Source organism: Embiotoca jacksoni, unplaced genomic scaffold, assembly GCF_022577435.1.
Source record: "Embiotoca jacksoni isolate LCO1_2020_lvr unplaced genomic scaffold, fEmbJac1.0.p SCAF_28, whole genome shotgun sequence".
NCBI lineage: Eukaryota > Metazoa > Chordata > Actinopteri > Embiotocidae > Embiotoca > Embiotoca jacksoni.
In genome coordinates, this window is record NW_027185379.1 from 5957613 (window position 1) to 5977453 (window position 19841).

The following is a 19841-nucleotide window of genomic DNA, read 5'->3' on the forward strand; positions in this document are numbered from 1 at the left end:
CCACTATGCCCAAAACCCCCAAAAATTATTAACCTTTTTTCTTTTTCTTTTTTTATTGTTGCAGAGCGTTTCTACAGTACTGCAACAACAACAACATCAATAGGGTAGCTAGCTGCTAAAATTAAGAGCTTTCGCTACATTAGCCTGAACAAGCTAATGTGAAGGTCGTGTGTGGAGCAATGCTACACCATAAACAGCAATCACAGTAACAAATCAGGATGTGAACATTGTGACTGACAACATGTTAATATAACAACTGAAACTCAATGTGAATTCTATGTACAGATCCAGATGTCTGCCTTTGAGCTGCTTAAATAAGTTTCAAAGTGTTTATTCTGTCCGTCCAAAGCGCTTAATTACACCATTTTCATTTGGGCTTTTGTCTGTCTGTAACTTGTCCCTCCCTGATCATTCGACTCAAAAGTAAAATATCTCTTTTTTTTTATTTGCATTTTTTTTTTTTACAGGTACAATTGTGTCAGAATTTTAGTACCTGGTGTTGAAGTACCCGTTCTCATGACAGCCTTAATAAGCTCACTGAATTCGTCTATAATTGTGTCTTACTAAGTTTTTGTTATTAATATTAAGTCAGTTTGTTCAGTTTATATCTGATGTCATGTGTTTAAACACCCACACACATACATATATGTATATTATTGTGTATTGGCTGGCTTGTTTTCTTTTGTCTGTGAAGGTAATCTAAGTTGGGCTCAGCATGTTCAGGTGTATGACTTTTATTAATATATAAATTACCTAAAAGCACGATATTGCCTCTGATTAAAATGACCATTGAACATAATATCATAGATAATTGTATTTACTGAAATGAACTGCAGCCTATTTGATGTATTACAATTAGTTTTTTTCTGCATGCATTTGAAAGGAATTGGTTGAGAGACCAAATATCTTGATATTGTGATAACTTCTCACTGACAATTGTGCTGACTGGAGCAACACCAACCACACAATGTTTACCACAGCATGACATTTCAAGCTAACTTAACTAAATTTGGCAAACTTTTTTAATGAGTTTGCACTTTAAGCTATGGTTCCATTTTGTGACTTTTGAAAGGAAGACAAACATAAAAATACAATTAAATTATTTTGAGTCAGGGCATATTTCTGTATTCTGTATCTAGGAAGCAGTGAAACGACTTCTTAATTGAGCCCTGTTTCCAAAGATATGCAAGATCATCCCATGAGAGGCCCTTTATGGGACAAAATTGTTTGATCAGCTAGAAAGTCTCACACACCGTCAGTCATCTCCATATCAAGTGAGATGCTGAGGAGATATTGTAGGAGAGTTAAGGTGATGTTGAACTTTGTGGCCCGCATCTTACCGGGGGCTTCCTAAAGATCTAGTAGGAAAAGACCCTTAAGGATGTTTTCAGATTAAAATTTATTTTAAAAAATGACCAAATGTACAATAACAATAGATGGAACAAGAGCAGCATTTTTGATTGAGTGTGATCTGCTTTTAATTACTTTAGGCTTGAAATAGTTTGGCTTCTTTTTAAAAAAAATTTAATTCACGATTTAAATATGTAACTTGGACTGTGCTGTAAAAAAATACTCATTAGTTTGGCTTTTTTTAATTTTTTAATTATTATTATTTCCACAGCTGTTACAGAGGAAAATCAAAACAGCATTGATGTCTGGTGGCAAAGGATTTGAATATAAAACTACTACTTTAGTTTCTCCTGCCATAAGGAGCTTGTCAAAAAATGCCAGCAGCAGATTGAAGGCCAAAATGCAATTAATGACCGGTATTGGAGGGAATAATTTTAGGATATACATTGTAAATGTCAAACCTGACTTGAAAACAAATGCGGCTACGCTGAACAAAATGTTTCTCAGATTTGAGCTTGCATTTTTAAGTTACACAGTAACCCGCATCTCTTATACCCCATAATATGTGGCCTGTATCTTCATTTGTCGAGTTTGGATTTTGGAAAACAACTTTCCTGAACTTCATCTGTACAGAGAGGTGCATTATCTATGCTTCAACCTGTGTTCACCGCATTGCTAACAGCTCAATAATTTACCTTTCTCTTCAGCCCGAGCACCACGGCGGGTAGCCAATCAGATTCCAGATGAAATCCTCCAAGACCGTGAGTTACAGGAGGCAATCAAAGCCCTGCCTGCAAATTACAACTTTGAGATCCACAAGACAGTTTGGCGAGTGAGACAAGCAAAATCTAAGAGAGGTGAGCTCTGTTTTTTCTCAATGCACTTCATTCATTTTGCACATGATGATCTATATTTACTCTTTTAACAGAGACAGATGTTGTTGCGATAGAAAGCCTGCGAGGTTTCAAACACTTTAAACCAAAGGTAAAACATGGTCCGGGTAGATCTCACTCTGTATAATTGGGGGTTTATTACAATAAAGCAATCCGACTTTATTTTAGTAGCACTTTTCATACAAATGGTAAGTAACACAAAGTGCTTTACAGTAAAAACAAACCCTCCACACCTGTCAGATGCAGAGACACACGCACCCCAAACTATCCGCGCATAACACAATAAAGAAATACATCGTAGAGAACAGACTCAGTAAAGTCAGGAGCGGGGGAACTTGGGAAACGTTATTTGTCACACAAATCTGAAAGAAGGAAACACCAGAAGTAGGGATTTGAGTTCAATGAATACTAAAAGAAACGATATGGTTATGCCAACTGATAAGAAAAAAAAAAATAAAATGCAGAAATAAATGTTAAAGTAAATTATTTCAAAGTTAAATAAAAAACTAAAATAGAGTAAACTATAAATAAAATAACCAAACTTTTGCTACCAGATACTTTTCTGAATTTCATTTTCTGCTGCAAATAAAGCTGAACTGACATTCATCACCTGAATTGTAGGCTGGATGACGTTACTTAAGTAAATTATCTGCATCTGTCTATGCAGTCAGTATTTACACATCAGGAATGGTTCCGATTTACAGGCAAATTAAGCAGAAATCACACATTTTGTTAAAAGATCTCTGTCCTAAAATCTGACTCTGACAACCTTTACGCTGTGCCAACATGCACTTTATCATCTTTATTAAAAAAATATGTCCATTGATGTTAGTGTCAACTCAAGGTACAACTAATATTAGCTGAAAGTTTATGCAGCAGTTCATATAGCAGTGCTATGTATGAGCAGCATGAGGTATCGAATACAGACAGTTTGTGCAAGCATTCATTCATATTGCCATTCATAAGTGCATCTGTGCACTACTTCTTTGACCTATTTTGACGACTTATTTGTCCAAATGTTGACCTGCAAGGTTCACTCAGGTTTATCCAGTGATGGAACAATTGAAAAACAGACCCAGTTTTCAAAAGGCCATTTAGGTCATCCTACAGTGACTGTGGTAATAAAATCACTGAAAAGTATTAAACAAAACACACCAGCAGCAAAAACTGGAAAGAAAGCGGCATGTTTGAAGATGTAATACTTGTGGCTCTGCGGTGATGTTATTTAAATACAGCCTGTTTTTCTCATGGTGAGTTCACGCTTACTGGACAGCACGGACACCAAAGTCAAGTGAGATGCTTTTCACAAGCATTTCATGTCCAGTGTGTTTTGGAGTCAGTTAACACTGAATGTGTGAAGTGGATGTGTTAGTCTCCTTTGATCTTTGGGGGGGTGGCATCTCCCCCAGGAACTGTGCTGATGTGTTATTGTCAGATTTGGAAGTCTACACTCACACTCCAGCTGATAGAGCCCAAACTCATATTTCTTCTCACCATCCATGCAAACAGATTTGTGTGCATTGCATCTGAAAACAAGTACAATGTTTTTTTTTTTAAATATCTTTTCTGGACCGTACAGAAAGGAGAATTTGACCTCATGAACAACAGACATTTAAAAGCATACAACTTTTCAGTCATTTCGGTTATCTGTCTGAAAGACTGTCCAGATGTAATATCTTCTGTTAAACTATATAGATAAAGAGAACAGTACAATTTTGTACAAAAAATATAAATTGAAATCTGAAAAGTTTCTGCAGTGGCATTTTAGCCTCAGGATTAAATCCCTTTGCACACGTGCATTCAGAATGTGTCTCCACATGCGTCCCTAGTGATCACCAGTGATCCGATGTTACTTCCACGCTTTATATGCAATGCATGTAAATGAACAAGCAAATAAACATATGAACACGTACAAGCATGCGAGGAGAGAGGAGTCGAAGAAACAGGCATTTAAAACATTTTTGAGATCCCTGAGCTTCATTTTATTCATAAGGAATTATGTATTTCACATTTTTAAATATCTGAACACTCAAATTTGTAATTCACAATTTGAAACGTCAGGCTCGACCCAATCACGTCAGTTTATTTCAGAGGGTTTGACAGGGTCTGGTCATGCGCTGCGGTGGATAAATGAACTGTGCAAGGGGGGCAGGGCTCTTTCACAGCTGTGGGTCGGATGTGTCTCAGAAATTACAGTCAAAGTAAACAAAAACAAAAACTAAATGCGGAAGAAAAAAGCGTCAGAAAGCCTGAATTTCTATTCATAAAAGTTTGCAGTTCAGTTTTAATCTCTGTGACTTTCTGTACAGTTCAGCTGCACATGGCAGAGTCATGTGCAATATTTTTTCTTCTGTATTTTATTTTTATTACTAATTCAGAGGACTTCAGTTGAGTAAATGGTCTTTTAATGTGGCCCGAGACAAAATTGCATTCACAGAGAATAGTCACATCTTAATGCCTCCTAAATGCATCTTGGCTTTGTATAAACCGGTACTTTAAGATGTCCACTTTGAGATCAGATTACCCAGAACACATGTTGATGTCAGGTGTGCACAGGCTCCAGCTGTTCATCCTTGGCCTGTACTGTCAAGCACCACAACCTGTGTCCAGAAATCCAGATGTTTTCCTTTTGACTCGATTAAAGTCTTGCACGTGTCAAGTGATGTCACTTGAGGCAGTGTGATTTGGGTCTAAGGCTTTAGACTTTAGTCTAAGACTTTAGGCAAATCTGATTTTTTTTTTCTCAAATCAGGTGTTTAGAGCAGAATGTCTGCCCTGTTATTTAGAAGTGAGCTAATTGGAATTGGTGTGTCCAGACATCACCAACCTATCTGCATGGGTTGCTGTGGTAACGATGCATGCGCAGCTACGCCGATGACGCGGCCTTCCGATACGGAAGCTGCTGGCACTGAAGTGTCCGTAGAGTGGTGTTATTGTCGTCCTCCACAGCGCCAAAATCTCCAATCTGTGATAGCTCTGCTGATGGTAGAAGAAATTGTGTTACTCAGTCTTTAAGAAAATGACATTGTCACCATGTGTCGCGTTGCGAGTGACACAAGGAGTCCGATCTGAGCCAACAGAGTGTCCGGTCTGTAGAAATCCAATTGTAATCGCATTTCACGTTTTGTTTTGTTTTTTTGCTGTTCAGACTTTCAAAAATGTATCTGGCTACAAACTGGATATGACAAAAACCAGATTTGGGCTGTCAGTCTGAAGAGGGCTTAAATTACACAGGTTTGACAATGAGAACAATCTGGAGGTGATGAAGAAAATTTACCAGCTCCTCATGTCAACTTGAAGCTAGGAGCTCCAGGCTATATTAGCCACTAGCAGGAGGTGTTTTTGTTGTTAAACTTGCATTATGTATAATGGAGTTATCAGGTTTTAATAAAAGAACAATGCATGCAATTAAAAAAAACAAAAAACTTTTGTACTGCTGCTTTAATTTTGATGTTTTTCTTACTAATCATGTTGACTCTGACTCTGTGATAGCAGTACAATGCTTTATCAACTGAAGACTCTTAATCCTGATTACCTGAATAAGAAAGCTTAGTTGCTAATGTTCTTTTTACTTTCTGTTATCTTGAAAATGCACAAAATTACATTTTGTATGTCTTTCATGTCATAAGCCTATTAAATAAGCTTATGAGAAGAAAAGTTTGCACTTTTACACTTAAAACCTTACTTCCATTTCCTAGCTTACACATTTGACCTTTTATTGTGTTTGTTTTTTTCCCTGTGAAACGGGTCACGGGTCATCCATGTTTCATGGACGCCCTCCAGCCTAAGAAAAAAACCTCCTTCACAAATATAAATGTCAAAATGTGTTCTCTTTCTGTCCCTTCATGCCCTGAGTGGAAATATGCAGATGGCATGCCACGAGGATTGAATCACTATTCAGATGTCCCAGTGGGAAGCGTGTGGTTTACTGAAGCCTGCTGGCTTTGCTCTTTTTGTTGTTGTGTGATGTTTATTTTTTTTGTTTTTTGTTTTATCAAAGATCATTCTCCCTCTCTGAACTCAGATAGCATAACTCACCTTATCACCCCTATTGCTCTGTTCCATCTGTTTCTTTTTCAGCCTTTGAACTCCTCTTGAGTATCATGCAGTTTGTTCTTTTTAAAACTGAGGAACATACAGTCGAATTTTATTTTGGCGTCCCGGTCTCTTTGTTTTTCTGAGTTGATAAATCTGAAAAACCTGTATGGCTAATTTAGTCATGTTTTAATTGTTTGTTGTTTTGATACAATCAGTTGGGCATCTCACCTATTTACAAGAGTGTTTTAGTTCTGCAGCAACTTCTGCTGTTGGCTGTTTTCACACATTCAATTAAAATGAAGGCAAGTGCACAAAAATGTAATTAGACGATACAAATTCACTGACTTGAGTCCAGTGTTTTATCTATAGAGAGGCAATTGTTTGGGTTATGCCTGGAAATATTACAGAGCAAAAGAGTAAAAAAAAAACCTGTTTGTTTAGGCTAGGTATAAACAGATAAAAGATGAAGGCAATGTATTTCTCCTTGTATTGCTGAAAATATGGCTAATATTTGTGATATACTGAATGTTTGTAGAAACAAATGGATTTGCAACTCCAGCCCTGGTACATTTCATTGAAATGACCCTATGTGTTCCCATACAATGAAGTTTAGAGGTGGGGTCCCATTTTCTAGCTTTTATTTTACAATCTTTATCTGAAAGTATAATATAAAATGGTATTGCAATTTTGGGCAGATATTGAAATTTGATTGTAATAAAAAAATGTGACGATAAAAAAAAATAGATACATTAAACATTAAAGAAATAATTTCTATAAAAACAAAAATCCTGAATTTTTTTTTTCAAACCAATGCATCTACCGTGCTAAAACAACTGGTTCATCATTTAGCTCTAATTGAGCTGCCAGATATGTTTCCAGGTTATCATTTTTGGACTGTTCAGTTGCTTAGATTTAAGATGATGTACAGCCTGGGTGTTTTTGAACCCCTGTTAATGTTCATTTTGTCTTACAACAGTTGTTCAGCCTCCTTAAATCTATTTCAGGAAAACCTGACATAAAAACACAAAGATGGAGCCAAAAAAAAGCAAGAAGCAGCATGGCCTTGAGGGACCTTGAATCTGAGCATGTCTCCCTAGGTAATTGTGAAATTCACAGAGAGTAGTTCTGTTTTCCAATGTTTTCTCACAACTAGACCAGATATAACCAAATGATTAAGACAGTTGACATTTTCTCTTAGATGTTTTCTTGAGCTTCAAGAAACTTGGCACCATTTGAAGAATTTAGGTCCTTCTTTTTGTTTTTTCAGTTTTTTTCCATGCCACAGTCAATTTTATGAAAGGTGGGTTGTAGGGAAATAAGATAAAAGCTAATAATAATTACATTATGAAATTGTAATAATCTTAAATTCAATTTTGAATTAAGGATTGTTTCACTGCCCATGTTGACTTCCCATCCAGCTAAGCCATAGATGGACAAAAATAATGATTACCCCCTAAACAGAAATACCTATAAAGTTCAAAACATGTACAGCCATGTGGAAATATAACTTATGTCCCATTTAAAATGTTGACTCTTTCTGAACAAGCAAATATTTGGGACTCCAACTTACACCCAGTGGCAAGCAACTGCAAGGCACAGCAAGGCAATTTCATTTGTGCAGCACATATCTGGAATGAGCCTTGATGGTTCCTAACATTGTTAGCAGATCAGAAATGTATTTTGGCCCTAAATCATCCAGTGCTTTATACAGTAAAAGCAGTATTTTGAAATCAATTCTTTGACTGACAGGAACTTTGATAAAGTTTTGTTGTAAACACACCATGACAGTTGTTGAGTCGTGGACATGGACACGTTTTTTTCAAATCCTAGTACTTTGGGTACTTAACAAGTATACATTCTGCTTGTGACACACAGACAGACAGACATGGAAAAAAATGTAAAGATTACAACCTGTTTTGTACATAAATCTGCTACCAATATGCACACGAGCGGATCTGTTTCCTCTGCAGAGAAACGCTCTTTCCTACTACTTTGCTAATCCACCGTTATAACAGCAATCCACTAAGGTGCAAAACACACATGGGTCTTAAAAGGAAAGGAGATAACACTCTGGTTTATTTCATGCAGGACTGTTGTATTTGATCGCTTCAGTTCTAGCTAGGTTTAACGAATAACTTGGAAACAGGATGTTCTATATTTACTCATTCAATCATTTCATTGTGTTCCCATTTTCGAATACTGGCCATTTTGGAGATTGACATCATGTAGTACATGAACACAGAAGACAGTCTCTGCATACTATTTCTGTCTTAGTTCTTCACATTTCAGTTGATTGATATTTGACCATTCATCACATATAAATGTAATGCATTCAAACACCCAGAACTGTATTGACTATGGGATGAACCCTCTATGAACTCATTCTCATCTTTCTGGCCATAACCCCTCTTTTGAAAAGTTTGAGTAATTTCTTTGCTTTTCAGTCTGCTGTTCACTGATAAGTTGGTCAGACAGCATTTCCTTAGTCTACTTATTGTCCTTGATTGTCTACATAATCTCTCATATGCAACCTTTACTCTTATAACAATATCCATGTCAAATGATTGACAGTTTATGTAAAAAACAAAACTCTTCACTGCATGTTGACAAAGTTGTGCAACAGTGGTCCACATTTGTTTTCCAGCTGTTGTCCTCATAAGCACAACGTGCATTGAATTGAAACCACAACATTAACTAATTTGATCCTTTTTTTGTGTGGTTAGGATGCTGTTTATATGCTCCTCCAAAGGCAGAAGCAGCTTATCAACATGCATTCACAAAGCAAAGACCCACCTCCAGCATCTGACTCACCTTTTACCAGGGGGCAGCAGACGGAGAAAGCTCTTTGCTTCTGTCAGCTGAAGCAGAGGTGTGCTTTGAAACCTTTCTCTGTTAATAAACGTGCCCTTTTCCAGGTAATGACCTGTCTCTCACTGTCTGCATGAGCACTCGGTGATCCCTTAACCTTTCATCAGTAAGAGGTGCTCTCGCTCCTCCTCCTAGCACCGCTCTGTCTATCACTCCATCTCATGAACACCCCCCCAACCTCTCTGGCCTTTTATCTGTCAAGGCTTTTATTGTTTAATGTTTTCTGGCACTGAGGTCCTGAAATTGTTTCAGGCATAGTCATGTGAAAACATTTCTGTGCTGAATTCAGTGTCCTTAAAGAGTAAGAATCCACTGAGACATTGATTGATTTATTGAAGTCAGGTGTGGCAGAGAGAAAATGTCATGGTTGATTGAAACCAAGCCTTCGTCCCGAGGTACTCGCTCAATGTGTCGGTGGAGACTTCACACTGAAGAGTCGGAACCTTGTGTATTCGTGTTTGTGAAATGAAACTCACAAATGGTAATGGGTAATAAAAAAAGAGAAGCGCTGACGGGTGGTATTGCTGATACGCAGTGTAGAATGGGAGGCAGAGCTTTTAGCTGTCAGGCTCCTGTCCTCTGGATTCCAGAGAAAGACACCCTCTCTTCCTTTAAGATTGGCCATCGAACTTGACTTTTTGATGAAGCTTATTTTTGTGTCAGTCTCACGTGACCCTGAACCATCTCTTTGTTAGGTTTTTATATGCCCAGGCTGGTCGTGGACCTCCTGTCCTCTACTCTACTCATCTTCTCTCTCTCGGCTCCCCTCTCATCCCGACCGCTCATATTTTGATGAGTGTCTAAATGTTTACCTCATTTATCCAGAAAAAAATGTATTGTCAGCTTCTCAAATGTGAAGAATTACTATTTTTCTTCGATCAGTGAAAATTGTGTCTCTCTTAAGGTTTGAACTGCTGGTCATATGAAACTTTAATTTAGTAATGTCACATGGGGCTATTAGAAATTATAATTAATATTTTTCACCATTTATTGACACTGAAACTAAGAAAATGATTACTGGTTGAATTACTGGTTGAACTACTGGATGAAAAAAAAGAAAAAAGTTGCGAAACAAAATGAGGAAAAATTTGAAGAGAGAAAATATAATTATTATAAAGGTATTATGTGGGGTCCCGAAGCACCATATTTGCTCTCTCAACTAATCTCTCTTATGCTTGTCTTTTCATTTTCATCCACTTCATGCTCTGATTTCTTTTCCATTATTCCTCACGGGAGGTTTACTTGACATCACCAATATTTTAGTAGTCTCTAATCCTAACATGTCATCCTGTTTATTTGATGATGAGATGGCAGGAATAATGTATATTAGTATATTATTGATATACCAAGTCTTATCGGATATTTAATCCGCAAACCACAGGGCTTATTTCCAAAGAAATCCCTAAAGGACATTTGGATTTCCATTTACTTTGAATTCCAAGGAAGGCTGAGGATATCTGAGCGGCCGTGGCTCAGATGGTAGAGCGCTTTGCCCACTAATCATGAGGTTGGTAGTTTGATCCATCCTTTGTCCATATGCCGAAGTGTCCTTGGGGAAGACATTTACCATTTATTTGCCCCATTATTACTAATCGAAGGAAGGCACAACACAGCACTTTGTCCGCCTCTGTTAATTTTAGATGTGTCATCTCACTGGCAGGTGGCCGGTTTGTTTGGTGATAAAGAGCTGATTTATAATGTTTCAGGCATTGTTCATGCATTGGTACAGCAGTCAAATATGTCTGATATATTTTAGAAAGTAAGCATCACACAGATATGTTTTAACATTTTTATTGGATTTATATGTTTGCGTCTAACTTCCTTTTCTGTCACAAAAGCTCACTCAATTTGAGTTAATATATTTCAGATTCTCTTTGCACTTCTATGTAGTGATCTAACACAGAGTCGTTATGATTGAGAGCAGAAAACACTGTAAATTTCCTTGCCAACTCCAGCCAATCTTTAATGTCCTTTCATCTGCTTTTTAGAGGTGGAGAATCTTTCATGTACCACTGGTCCCTGTGTTTTGCATTAGCAGCAAATCTTCAATCATTTTCTTTGAATGAATATGCATAAAGGAAAGAGTCATTTTTCTCTGATTGCTGGATGGGATGGCAGTCAAACTGAACTTTTCTGATAAAAATAAATAAATAACGTGTATATCTTGATGCAGAGTGAATCTGAAACGAGGCACCAACCAATTAGCCAGCCATAATTGAGGTTTTTCCATCGATGCTTCTCAGGTGGTGTCACATATCAGTAGATTGGTAGGTCTTCTCTTGTCAACAAACAATCACATCAGCAGGCTCAGTGCAAGTTAACTGGTTGTTTGGTTTCAGTTTCATTTGTCTTTAATGGATTCTAGGTTCAGAGTGTGTGTCTCTATGAGTGCATTTGTGTGTTTTGGGGGGAAGCAGATAAAAATAAAAGTGTGGCACATGGAGCCAGTGGCAGGCTCTGAGCTACAGACATGGACCTATGATGATTGCTTTGGTCTATATTTCCAACAGCCTGTCACCACCTAAAATAAACCAACAGCACTGGCGTGGCACAGCGAAAATTGGCCTGAAATGTCACTTTTTGCTGCCAGTGGAGCACTCTCAACATGTGGGAGCAGCTATGTATAGGTTTGCTGTCTGAGATGTATTAAATAACATGTTGCTATATGTAACTTCTCTTTGCTTTTCCTTGTCACTCCAGTCGCGCTGCAGCTACCAGAGGGCCTGCAGATGTTCGCCTGTATCATCGCTGACATCATCGAGAGGTGAGGTTTTATATTTTCACTGCTACTCGCTATTTGACAGTGTGTTAGTGAGCAGCAGGTGTAGAAGTCAAGCCAGCAGCATATGAAGTAAAGTGGCCGCTCGGTACTCATTAGGAAAGCGAGAGCTTTATCGCAATTCCCCGCCTTTGACTCAATCAGGGATTCAGCAGAAAATGAGACACGATTACTCTGTTTTAGGACAGAGCAGATATCACAGCTTCCCCGGCTCACATTCGGAGGAGGCAAGCGATATTATTCTTGTTAATTACATCTAGTTCCAGTCTGCATATGCCCTATTGGACACGAGCACTCCATCACACAGGCACCACAAAGTTTGAGTTTTTTTTCATCCTGCAGCGCGAAATGCTTACCCAATAATGTGCACCACACCTAATGGTTTTATGTTCCACTGTGGTTTGGCCTTCACTATGCAAAATAACATTTCTTCTTCAGTGCTTGTTAAAAAAAAACCACATTTTAATATACGCCTAGGTATGATTGTTGCCTCTGTAGTCTCGTCTCACCTTCAGTTGGCCCCTGTTTCTCCAGAGCAATGTCCACTAAGTGTTTTCTCAAAGAAAACGGCTGGTATCATTAAACCCCCAAAGTGGAGGCCTTTCCTGTGTGCTGAGTCAATAGCAACCTGGTTACAAGATGGATAAGATGAAAAATAGAGTGCTGGAGCTGCCATAAACGTTGCAGGCTGACTGGATATTTGATTTCACACAGGAAACGTGCATCACGACAATTTAGCTGTATTATTGTGCTCTTTATGATAACATGCACTTTATATTACTGTGCCATGACACACTTATTTATCATCTAAGTGATAAAGCTTCGGTGTTGGTTTAAGAAGTGTTGGACAGGGGATTGTCTTTTCACCTTGCCCCCTTTATTCGTCGTCTCAGTCTTACACCATCATTTTGTTCATCTTCTCTCCGGCTGTATCAGACTTCTTCGATCACTTTATCTGTCTGTCACTCTCTTTACAGTCATTTCTAGTTTTGTTTTTTTGTTTTTTATCGCAAGAAAGACGATAGGGTGAAGTTTGGATGATAGGTTTTGGTGTTATCAGTTCTTGCTGCCATCAGACTGAGTCTTCACCATGTGCTGCTTTTTAAACTACGCAGCTGTGCAGTCCACAGTCATATGTTTGAATTGTCAATGTCCATCATGGAATCTGCTAAATCGGCCCCATCTCTTCTAATGAGAGCAATTGCCGGACACTAATTGCTTTTCTCACCATCTTCATAGTTCGCGCTCAATCGCTTGTTTCGCTGCAATTTCTCGCCCTCCACATGAGTTCCCTCCCAGACTGCAGCAGAGAGGTCGGTTCTCACGGTTCCCCTTCATTAGGTAGTGCTTTATGGTTTCCCTCCCGTAAGACCTTTTTCTTCTGTCTGTGCTCACTCACTAAGAATTTCAGTTTTATGCTCCCCAGATTTAACAAATGGATTCTTAGATTTTTGGCTAAACGTCAGTGCAAAGTAGTGAGCAGCTTCCATCTCGTACACAGACTGACAGGCTGACTTTGTCATTGGAATGAAACCAGACGCGTTTCAGTGACATTGTCTACCTGTAAAATCAAAATAACAACAACTCAACAATAGACAGTTTATTGCTCCTTCAGTCTTTTTTTTTTTTTTACCCAGTGGGTGTGATAACATTTTACTGACCAAACTAATAGCTGACAACTTAGACACGGCAATATTGTAACAACAGAGTCAGAAATGGCTATAAAACAACTGGGCAGACAAAGGGATAGGTCTTAAACAAGACTGTCAGGTCTGTAAACCGCAATTGGTTAGTAATTTTACAGTTCACTTCATTATATTTTTCATTAGTCTTATTAGAATTGAATTATTGTTTCCAAATACTCTTTGGAATGTATTATTATTTTGTTGCTAATAGTGGAAAAACATTATGCAAAATGACTAATATCTGATAAAACAAGGATTTGTCTTTAACTTACTTCTTTTCTGACCATTAGAGTCAGAGCTTGACAGATTAGAACAGAGTCAGCATTGATCTGTGTACAGACTGTACCTCAGAAAATACAACAGAGGGTCTTTATCCAAAGTCTACACCCATAGGAGGGCAAGCGTCGGTGTATGCAGATATCCTGACTAGGCTGACTGACAATTTTCCGAGACGTGCTTTGCTTTTCCAAGGTTATAGCCATAAGAATGGCAGCTATAGTCGACGGCCACTTGACACCAGCCTTTGGGAAGGGCTTATGGAAGCAAACAATGACTCTCAGGTCAACACCAGCTGGTGGCTCCTGACTTTGTTACCGCTGATCCTGATGTGTGGATAAATTACAACATGTGTAAAGGGGCACTAAAGGATGTTATGGTCTTGGTTCAAGTCTATTTCCAGTTCCTACTGTAAGAGGGTAGCTAGTGCCCTTAGAAGTCAGAACGGTCTTGATAACAATCTCAACATGGATCTAAGAATTTGGCTGATCCCTTAAAAGGCCTAACCTGTAGGTGAAAGCTGTCTGTTTATGGATGTTTAATCTGAGCCCTCCTCCACCCCTCCGCCACTTGATAAAATTGCTTGCTGTAGGGAGAAACCAGGATTTTGTGCCGAGAAGCCTGCCAGCACTTCAAGCTGCCCAAACATGGAAAATGAAATAACTCCCAACTCAAATACCTCATGTAAAACTTAACAAAGATCACAAGAATAGAGAACGACAGATATTTAGACCAGACTTTGCAGCAGCTACCGTTTTAGAGTTTGTTTTCATTGATAAAAATCCAGCAGATGGGTATACCCGTCCGAATGTGGATCTGGCGTAGGATTGGAGGGTGGTGTTTGGAGAAAAGGAGTCACAGTAACCTGTAGATGTTGGCACCACCTGCAGCTGATCTCGTGCCACCCAGATGATTTTGGTGGTTACCAGAAGTCCCAGGAATTGGGCAGTTTTGCCGCTACCATCACCCCCACCCTTATTCTCGGGGGACAGGGCTGAGGTCCATATCAAAATGGGGATGAAAGGGCTAAGCTGCCCCCTGAGTAAGGCGCTTCAGAGGGATGGACTGCTAAGTCTTAATGAGGACAAGCTGCTCTGAATTATGGCCATGCTGCCATTAATACACTTTGGCCAGAGCATACACCCTTTACATATGCAAACTCCTGCAGTCACAGTGGTATGTGAGGCACAGCAATCTTTCTCTCTTCATATATATTTATACTGTATCCACTGTAGTATGTACATATATATCCAACTGCCTTTTTGTATTTCTGTCTTAGCCTTCTTGTCTTTCTGTTCCATTCATATTCACACTAACAACCAGAAAGAATAAAACATGTTCCCCCAATACTGTTCAGAATGATTTCATTGTCCCCCCTCAAACATTCTCAGTTTCAATTTTGTTCTATTATTAAAATCACTTTAGATATTGCCCTCTTCATGCTGCACTGCCAAAATGACAGACACTCACCATCAGGTTATCCATGAACCCTTGTTAAGTAACCTTTCTTTGAGTAATTTGTTAACTCAGACGACTTAAGTTGGGATACTTACAAAATGATTGCTTCCTCCTGCTCCTTGCGCATTACTGTGTTCGAGCACCACAGGAAAAGTCTCTTTTGATCACACCTTATCTTGGCTTTTAGAAACGTCACAGCTTTCAGGTGGTCAGTCTTCTCTAATCTTAACAGTCCAAATAACCTTGAATCACATGTAAAGCTGGAGGCCATATTATTAAAGCACCTTCTTCCTCTGTATTATTCTCTGTGGCATTTAATTTATTCTGTTCTCTGCCGGTGTTGACGTTGTCATATGAATTCTAAGACTTATGAACTGCTTTTACGAGCAAACAAGGGAGGGAAAGCTTTTGAAACAAAAGAAATAATTATGGGCAGGCAGGCATTGAAGTATGTGCTGTCACTCTACCATATGTTTTATTGCTTTTGATGGCATACCAGCTGTCTTGTTTTAAGTTTGAAAGATACTTTTATGAACTGTCTGCAGTATTTACTGCTGCTGCTCTGATGACAGCAGAGGAATATAAAGAGGCTAGCAGAAAGGAGTGTGCCGGCGATGCATGAAGATGTTGGTCTGTAACCTAGTCAGAGGTCCTGGTTCTTATGTTTGGTGGTGGAATTGACAAGTTTACTGAGCACACAAGGCCAAACAACTAGAGTGAAAAATGAAACATTCCTTTCCATGATTCAATAGAAGCCCTCGGACTATTTGTCATAGATCACAAGTTACAAAGTACATGTTTCAGTTGTGCTACTTGGACTAGCCTGTTGAAATATAGTCAGTTAAAATTTAAACATTTTATGGAACAAATTTTATTTTTTTAAGACAAATATTTTGCAAACAGTTCTAAAAACATGTTTTTACCTTTTCATATTTGTTTGATTGGGGAAAATACCAAATCTATTCATTTGAAATAAAATGTACAACACCATACAGTGCAAAATTTTTGAAGTGAAGCGACTGTATATGGATGTCCTTGTTTAGCGATACTACTGTCAAAGTGGTGATCTACTGTAGCCAAGTTGCACACATTTCAGGCGATTGACAGTTCGGTATTTTATCTGTTTGATAAGGTAGTTCGAAGCCACAAGATGTCACTTGACCTGTTAGTCCTTAACCAATATGATTCTGTGGTGTTTTATGAGTAATTCCAAATCGGAAGTTAAAGGGTGAGGTCAAAGATGGTACGGTGAGATTTTGGCATTTACTGTAGCTTTAATTGCCTTGATCTTTGTAATTGTTTTTCTGTTGATAATCTGTTCGTCAACAGATGTACAGTGTGAAACATGTAGGCCAACACCTCAAAAACAGTCAGTAGTGCACAATACATTGGACATACAGTATAATACATTGAACGGAAAGAGAGAAGAAAAGTAGGACAGAGAACATTAGAAATCGGTCAGTTGAAATATATGAGTAATATATTACTGACAGCCCTGACAGTCACCAAAATATTTTCCATACATATGGCAGCCGCTCTAAACCCATTACACCATTCCTTTAGTTTTTTAGTTTGTTTTCAGAATACATGAAGCAAAAAATATGCCAGGTTTTGAAACTGACGTATAATGAGGCCCACATTTATGATTAATATAGAAACAGGAGTAGGAAGGAAGCTTTCCCCAAAAATGGCCGTATGAAAATATATATATATATATATATATATATATATATATATATATATATGTATATATATATATATATAGGCTGACGACTGAGCCTACGCATTGACAGAGATTGGCCAACCAGCCACGGCGTTGAGAATACACTAATGAGTCAGGGATTTGCAATTTTTAACAATCACAAAGCACCATAATAAATGGCATCTAACATCCAAAGAGACTGAGCTGATGAAGTCATAACAAATCACCATGACAATCGTAAAATGGAGCAAAAAACTAAATTTTTAGGCCCAATGAGGGACTTACAGATGACAGCAATTCAAAATTCAAAAATGAAACTGAAAAAAGACTCCAGCTTTAGTCTTCTTCCTTCTTTCTTATCTGTATGTATGCTCAAAAGCCTCGTGTCTCTCTTTCCACTGCCAATACCGGATCTACTCTACTTGACGCTACTCACTTTTCCTTGGTGCTTTTCTGGATTTAATTTTCTACTGCAGATAGTATCCCCTTACGCAGTGTTTCAATAGTTACAACGCCGCATGACGTGATGTCACAAAACATACACTCACTTATTACTAATGATGGCAACTGGACACCTCAATTGACTGCAGCCGGGTTTTGCGGGTTGTCATTAAATCGAGCAGTGAATAAGAAAAATTGCGGTTGCTGTAGTGACTTGGCTAATTAACAATCGGTGGTGACACCAGATATCCTCTGTCATGAAAAAAAGCTATGCAGCGACTGTGACAATCCTCTCTGACTAATAAGTGGTCTGCAGTGTATTAACCTCAGCATCAGCTCAGCTCGCTCGGCTCCTTCTAGGATATAATACCAGAAATAGTACAAGTTATCAGGTACCACTCGCAGTTTTCACCCAATGGAAAACCAAAAAGTCCGGCTGAGCTGATACCAGAAGAAGCAGAAGAGAAGGGGCTCATTTTTGGCAGCAGGTTTCTAGGGTTTGGCGATTTTGGACTGATCGGCTGTCAAAATAGCTTGTTTGGCAGTGTTATTGCCTGGCTGATGGTATACCCGTGTAACTTTCTTGAGAACAGCTCGCTGCGGACGTAGGGGAAGATGCGCTCGATTACGTTGCAAGACATTTTTATTTTATGTAATTCTATCATTTAATCAAGGAGATGGAGGTCCTTCACGGCCGGTGTGTGATGTAGCTCGAATATCTAAAATATTGCCCCCCTGACCCTAGAAAGCAGCATGCTCTTCTTCTACTTATGTTATTTAATGGCGGGAGGCAGCTTTTAGATGCATTACCACCACCTTCTGAAGGGAGAGACGCATTACAACCAGGTGCCAGTAAAAACAGGTGAAATAAAGAATGAAAGTCGCATATACTGATAATTGTTTTTAGATTATAACAACCATTTGAATATTTGAAAACTATGCCCCATCCCTAATCATAATTAGGTTTTGTCATTATTCAGCAAACAGAGATTGAGTGGATAGATAGGCTTTAAGCATTTATTTAAACAGTTTTTATTGTCCTTCTTTCTCTATACCTGCCCAGTTCTGCCCAGCTGCAGTCATTTAATAAAAAACTATGGATTTTCACAGATTTTTGGACTTCAGCTGGCAGCGGTTGGGATGGGTATGATTAAAAATGTTATTTGTATACTGGTACTATCGTGAACAATATGACACACCTGTTGTCCATAGGTAACTATACTGTCGGAACAAAAGTCGGATTCAGTACAAACAGTGAGGGGAGCTGGAGTGGAGACAGTTGGTTGCTCATTTTTTTGAACCATCTGGAGGAGTTACGTGCTAGTATGGATGATTCAAAAAGACTTGAGATGGATGATGCTTACTTGGTGATCAGACTGACATACTGTACATGTTTTCTGTCTCTTTCCATCATGTATTACCCTGGATAACTGTCACTAGAGGCCATATATGACACAAGTAACAGTTTTGTCAGATGCAGTGCGTTGGTAAATCAAGGTACATTATGCACACACAGCCCCCAGACATCTCTAGGTCCTTCACTGTTTGTGTCTCCATCCATCCATCAGAACAGATTCCTTTATATTCTGCCCAGCAGGTTGAATCATTTCTGTGAGCAGCAGCCACAGCCCACAGCCTCCTGGGGTAAATGTCAAATCTACCATTAGGAAGGATCCTGGTTGGAGTTTCCAACACATACTTGCCCTCACATTGTCGCAGTCTTCACGTTGCCCACAGCACAGCTAAACTTTAGCAGCAGATTTAGGCATGAGTAATTGAAGGTTTATGTGTGCCTACGAATTTGTGGGTTTTTGCACATATGTGCACCATGGTATGTCTTTGCTGACCTTGGCTTCGCCCCTCATATATGAGGTATTTCATACATTGCTCACGCATATAATCGTGTGCTGTCTAATTAGCTCTCCTGCCAGCCATACCCTACCCCTCACCCGTAACTGAAGCCGCAACAATATCCCCTTGCCGAATTTGTATTTGGAAGGGGGCATTTTTTTTTTTATATGTTTTATTGTAGCAAGCAAGCAAGCAGGTAGGTATTCATTTGTCTTGAAAACTGTCTTTGGTCATCCTAAGGATTTTTTAAGTACTTCATAGGAGAGTGAAGAGAAAAAGACGAGACGACAAGCAATTATTAAAGTAACTCAGGACTGACATTAACACTACCTCGGGTAGTTTTTTTAGAGCACGTACGTCACCTACCAACGATGACGTGACTGTTGCATTCAGGTGAATTTGCTTGTAGTGTCAGAAAATGGTACCGGAGAGTGTAAAGTGAATCAGCCGCATTTGTGTCCCTGTGCACTTCACAGTTAAAGACCTGGATAACCACCAAA

General features: G+C 38.8%; 1 protein-coding gene across 3 annotated transcripts in view; it reads left to right on the forward strand.

The window, feature by feature from the left end:
• dph1 (diphthamide biosynthesis 1) overlaps positions 1-19841 on the forward strand; it is a 59922-nt gene that overhangs the window by 3558 nt on the left and 36523 nt on the right. For 2 of the 3 annotated variants that reach the window (XM_069161390.1, XM_069161392.1), the window contains exons 2-3: positions 2058-2207; positions 11850-11913. In XM_069161390.1, the coding sequence (XP_069017491.1) occupies positions 2058-2207; positions 11850-11913 (214 nt within the window). Of the gene's footprint in view, positions 1-2057; positions 2208-5229; positions 5332-11849; positions 11914-19841 lie in introns of those variants that run through there. The other variant, XM_069161391.1, reaches the window with a different exon arrangement.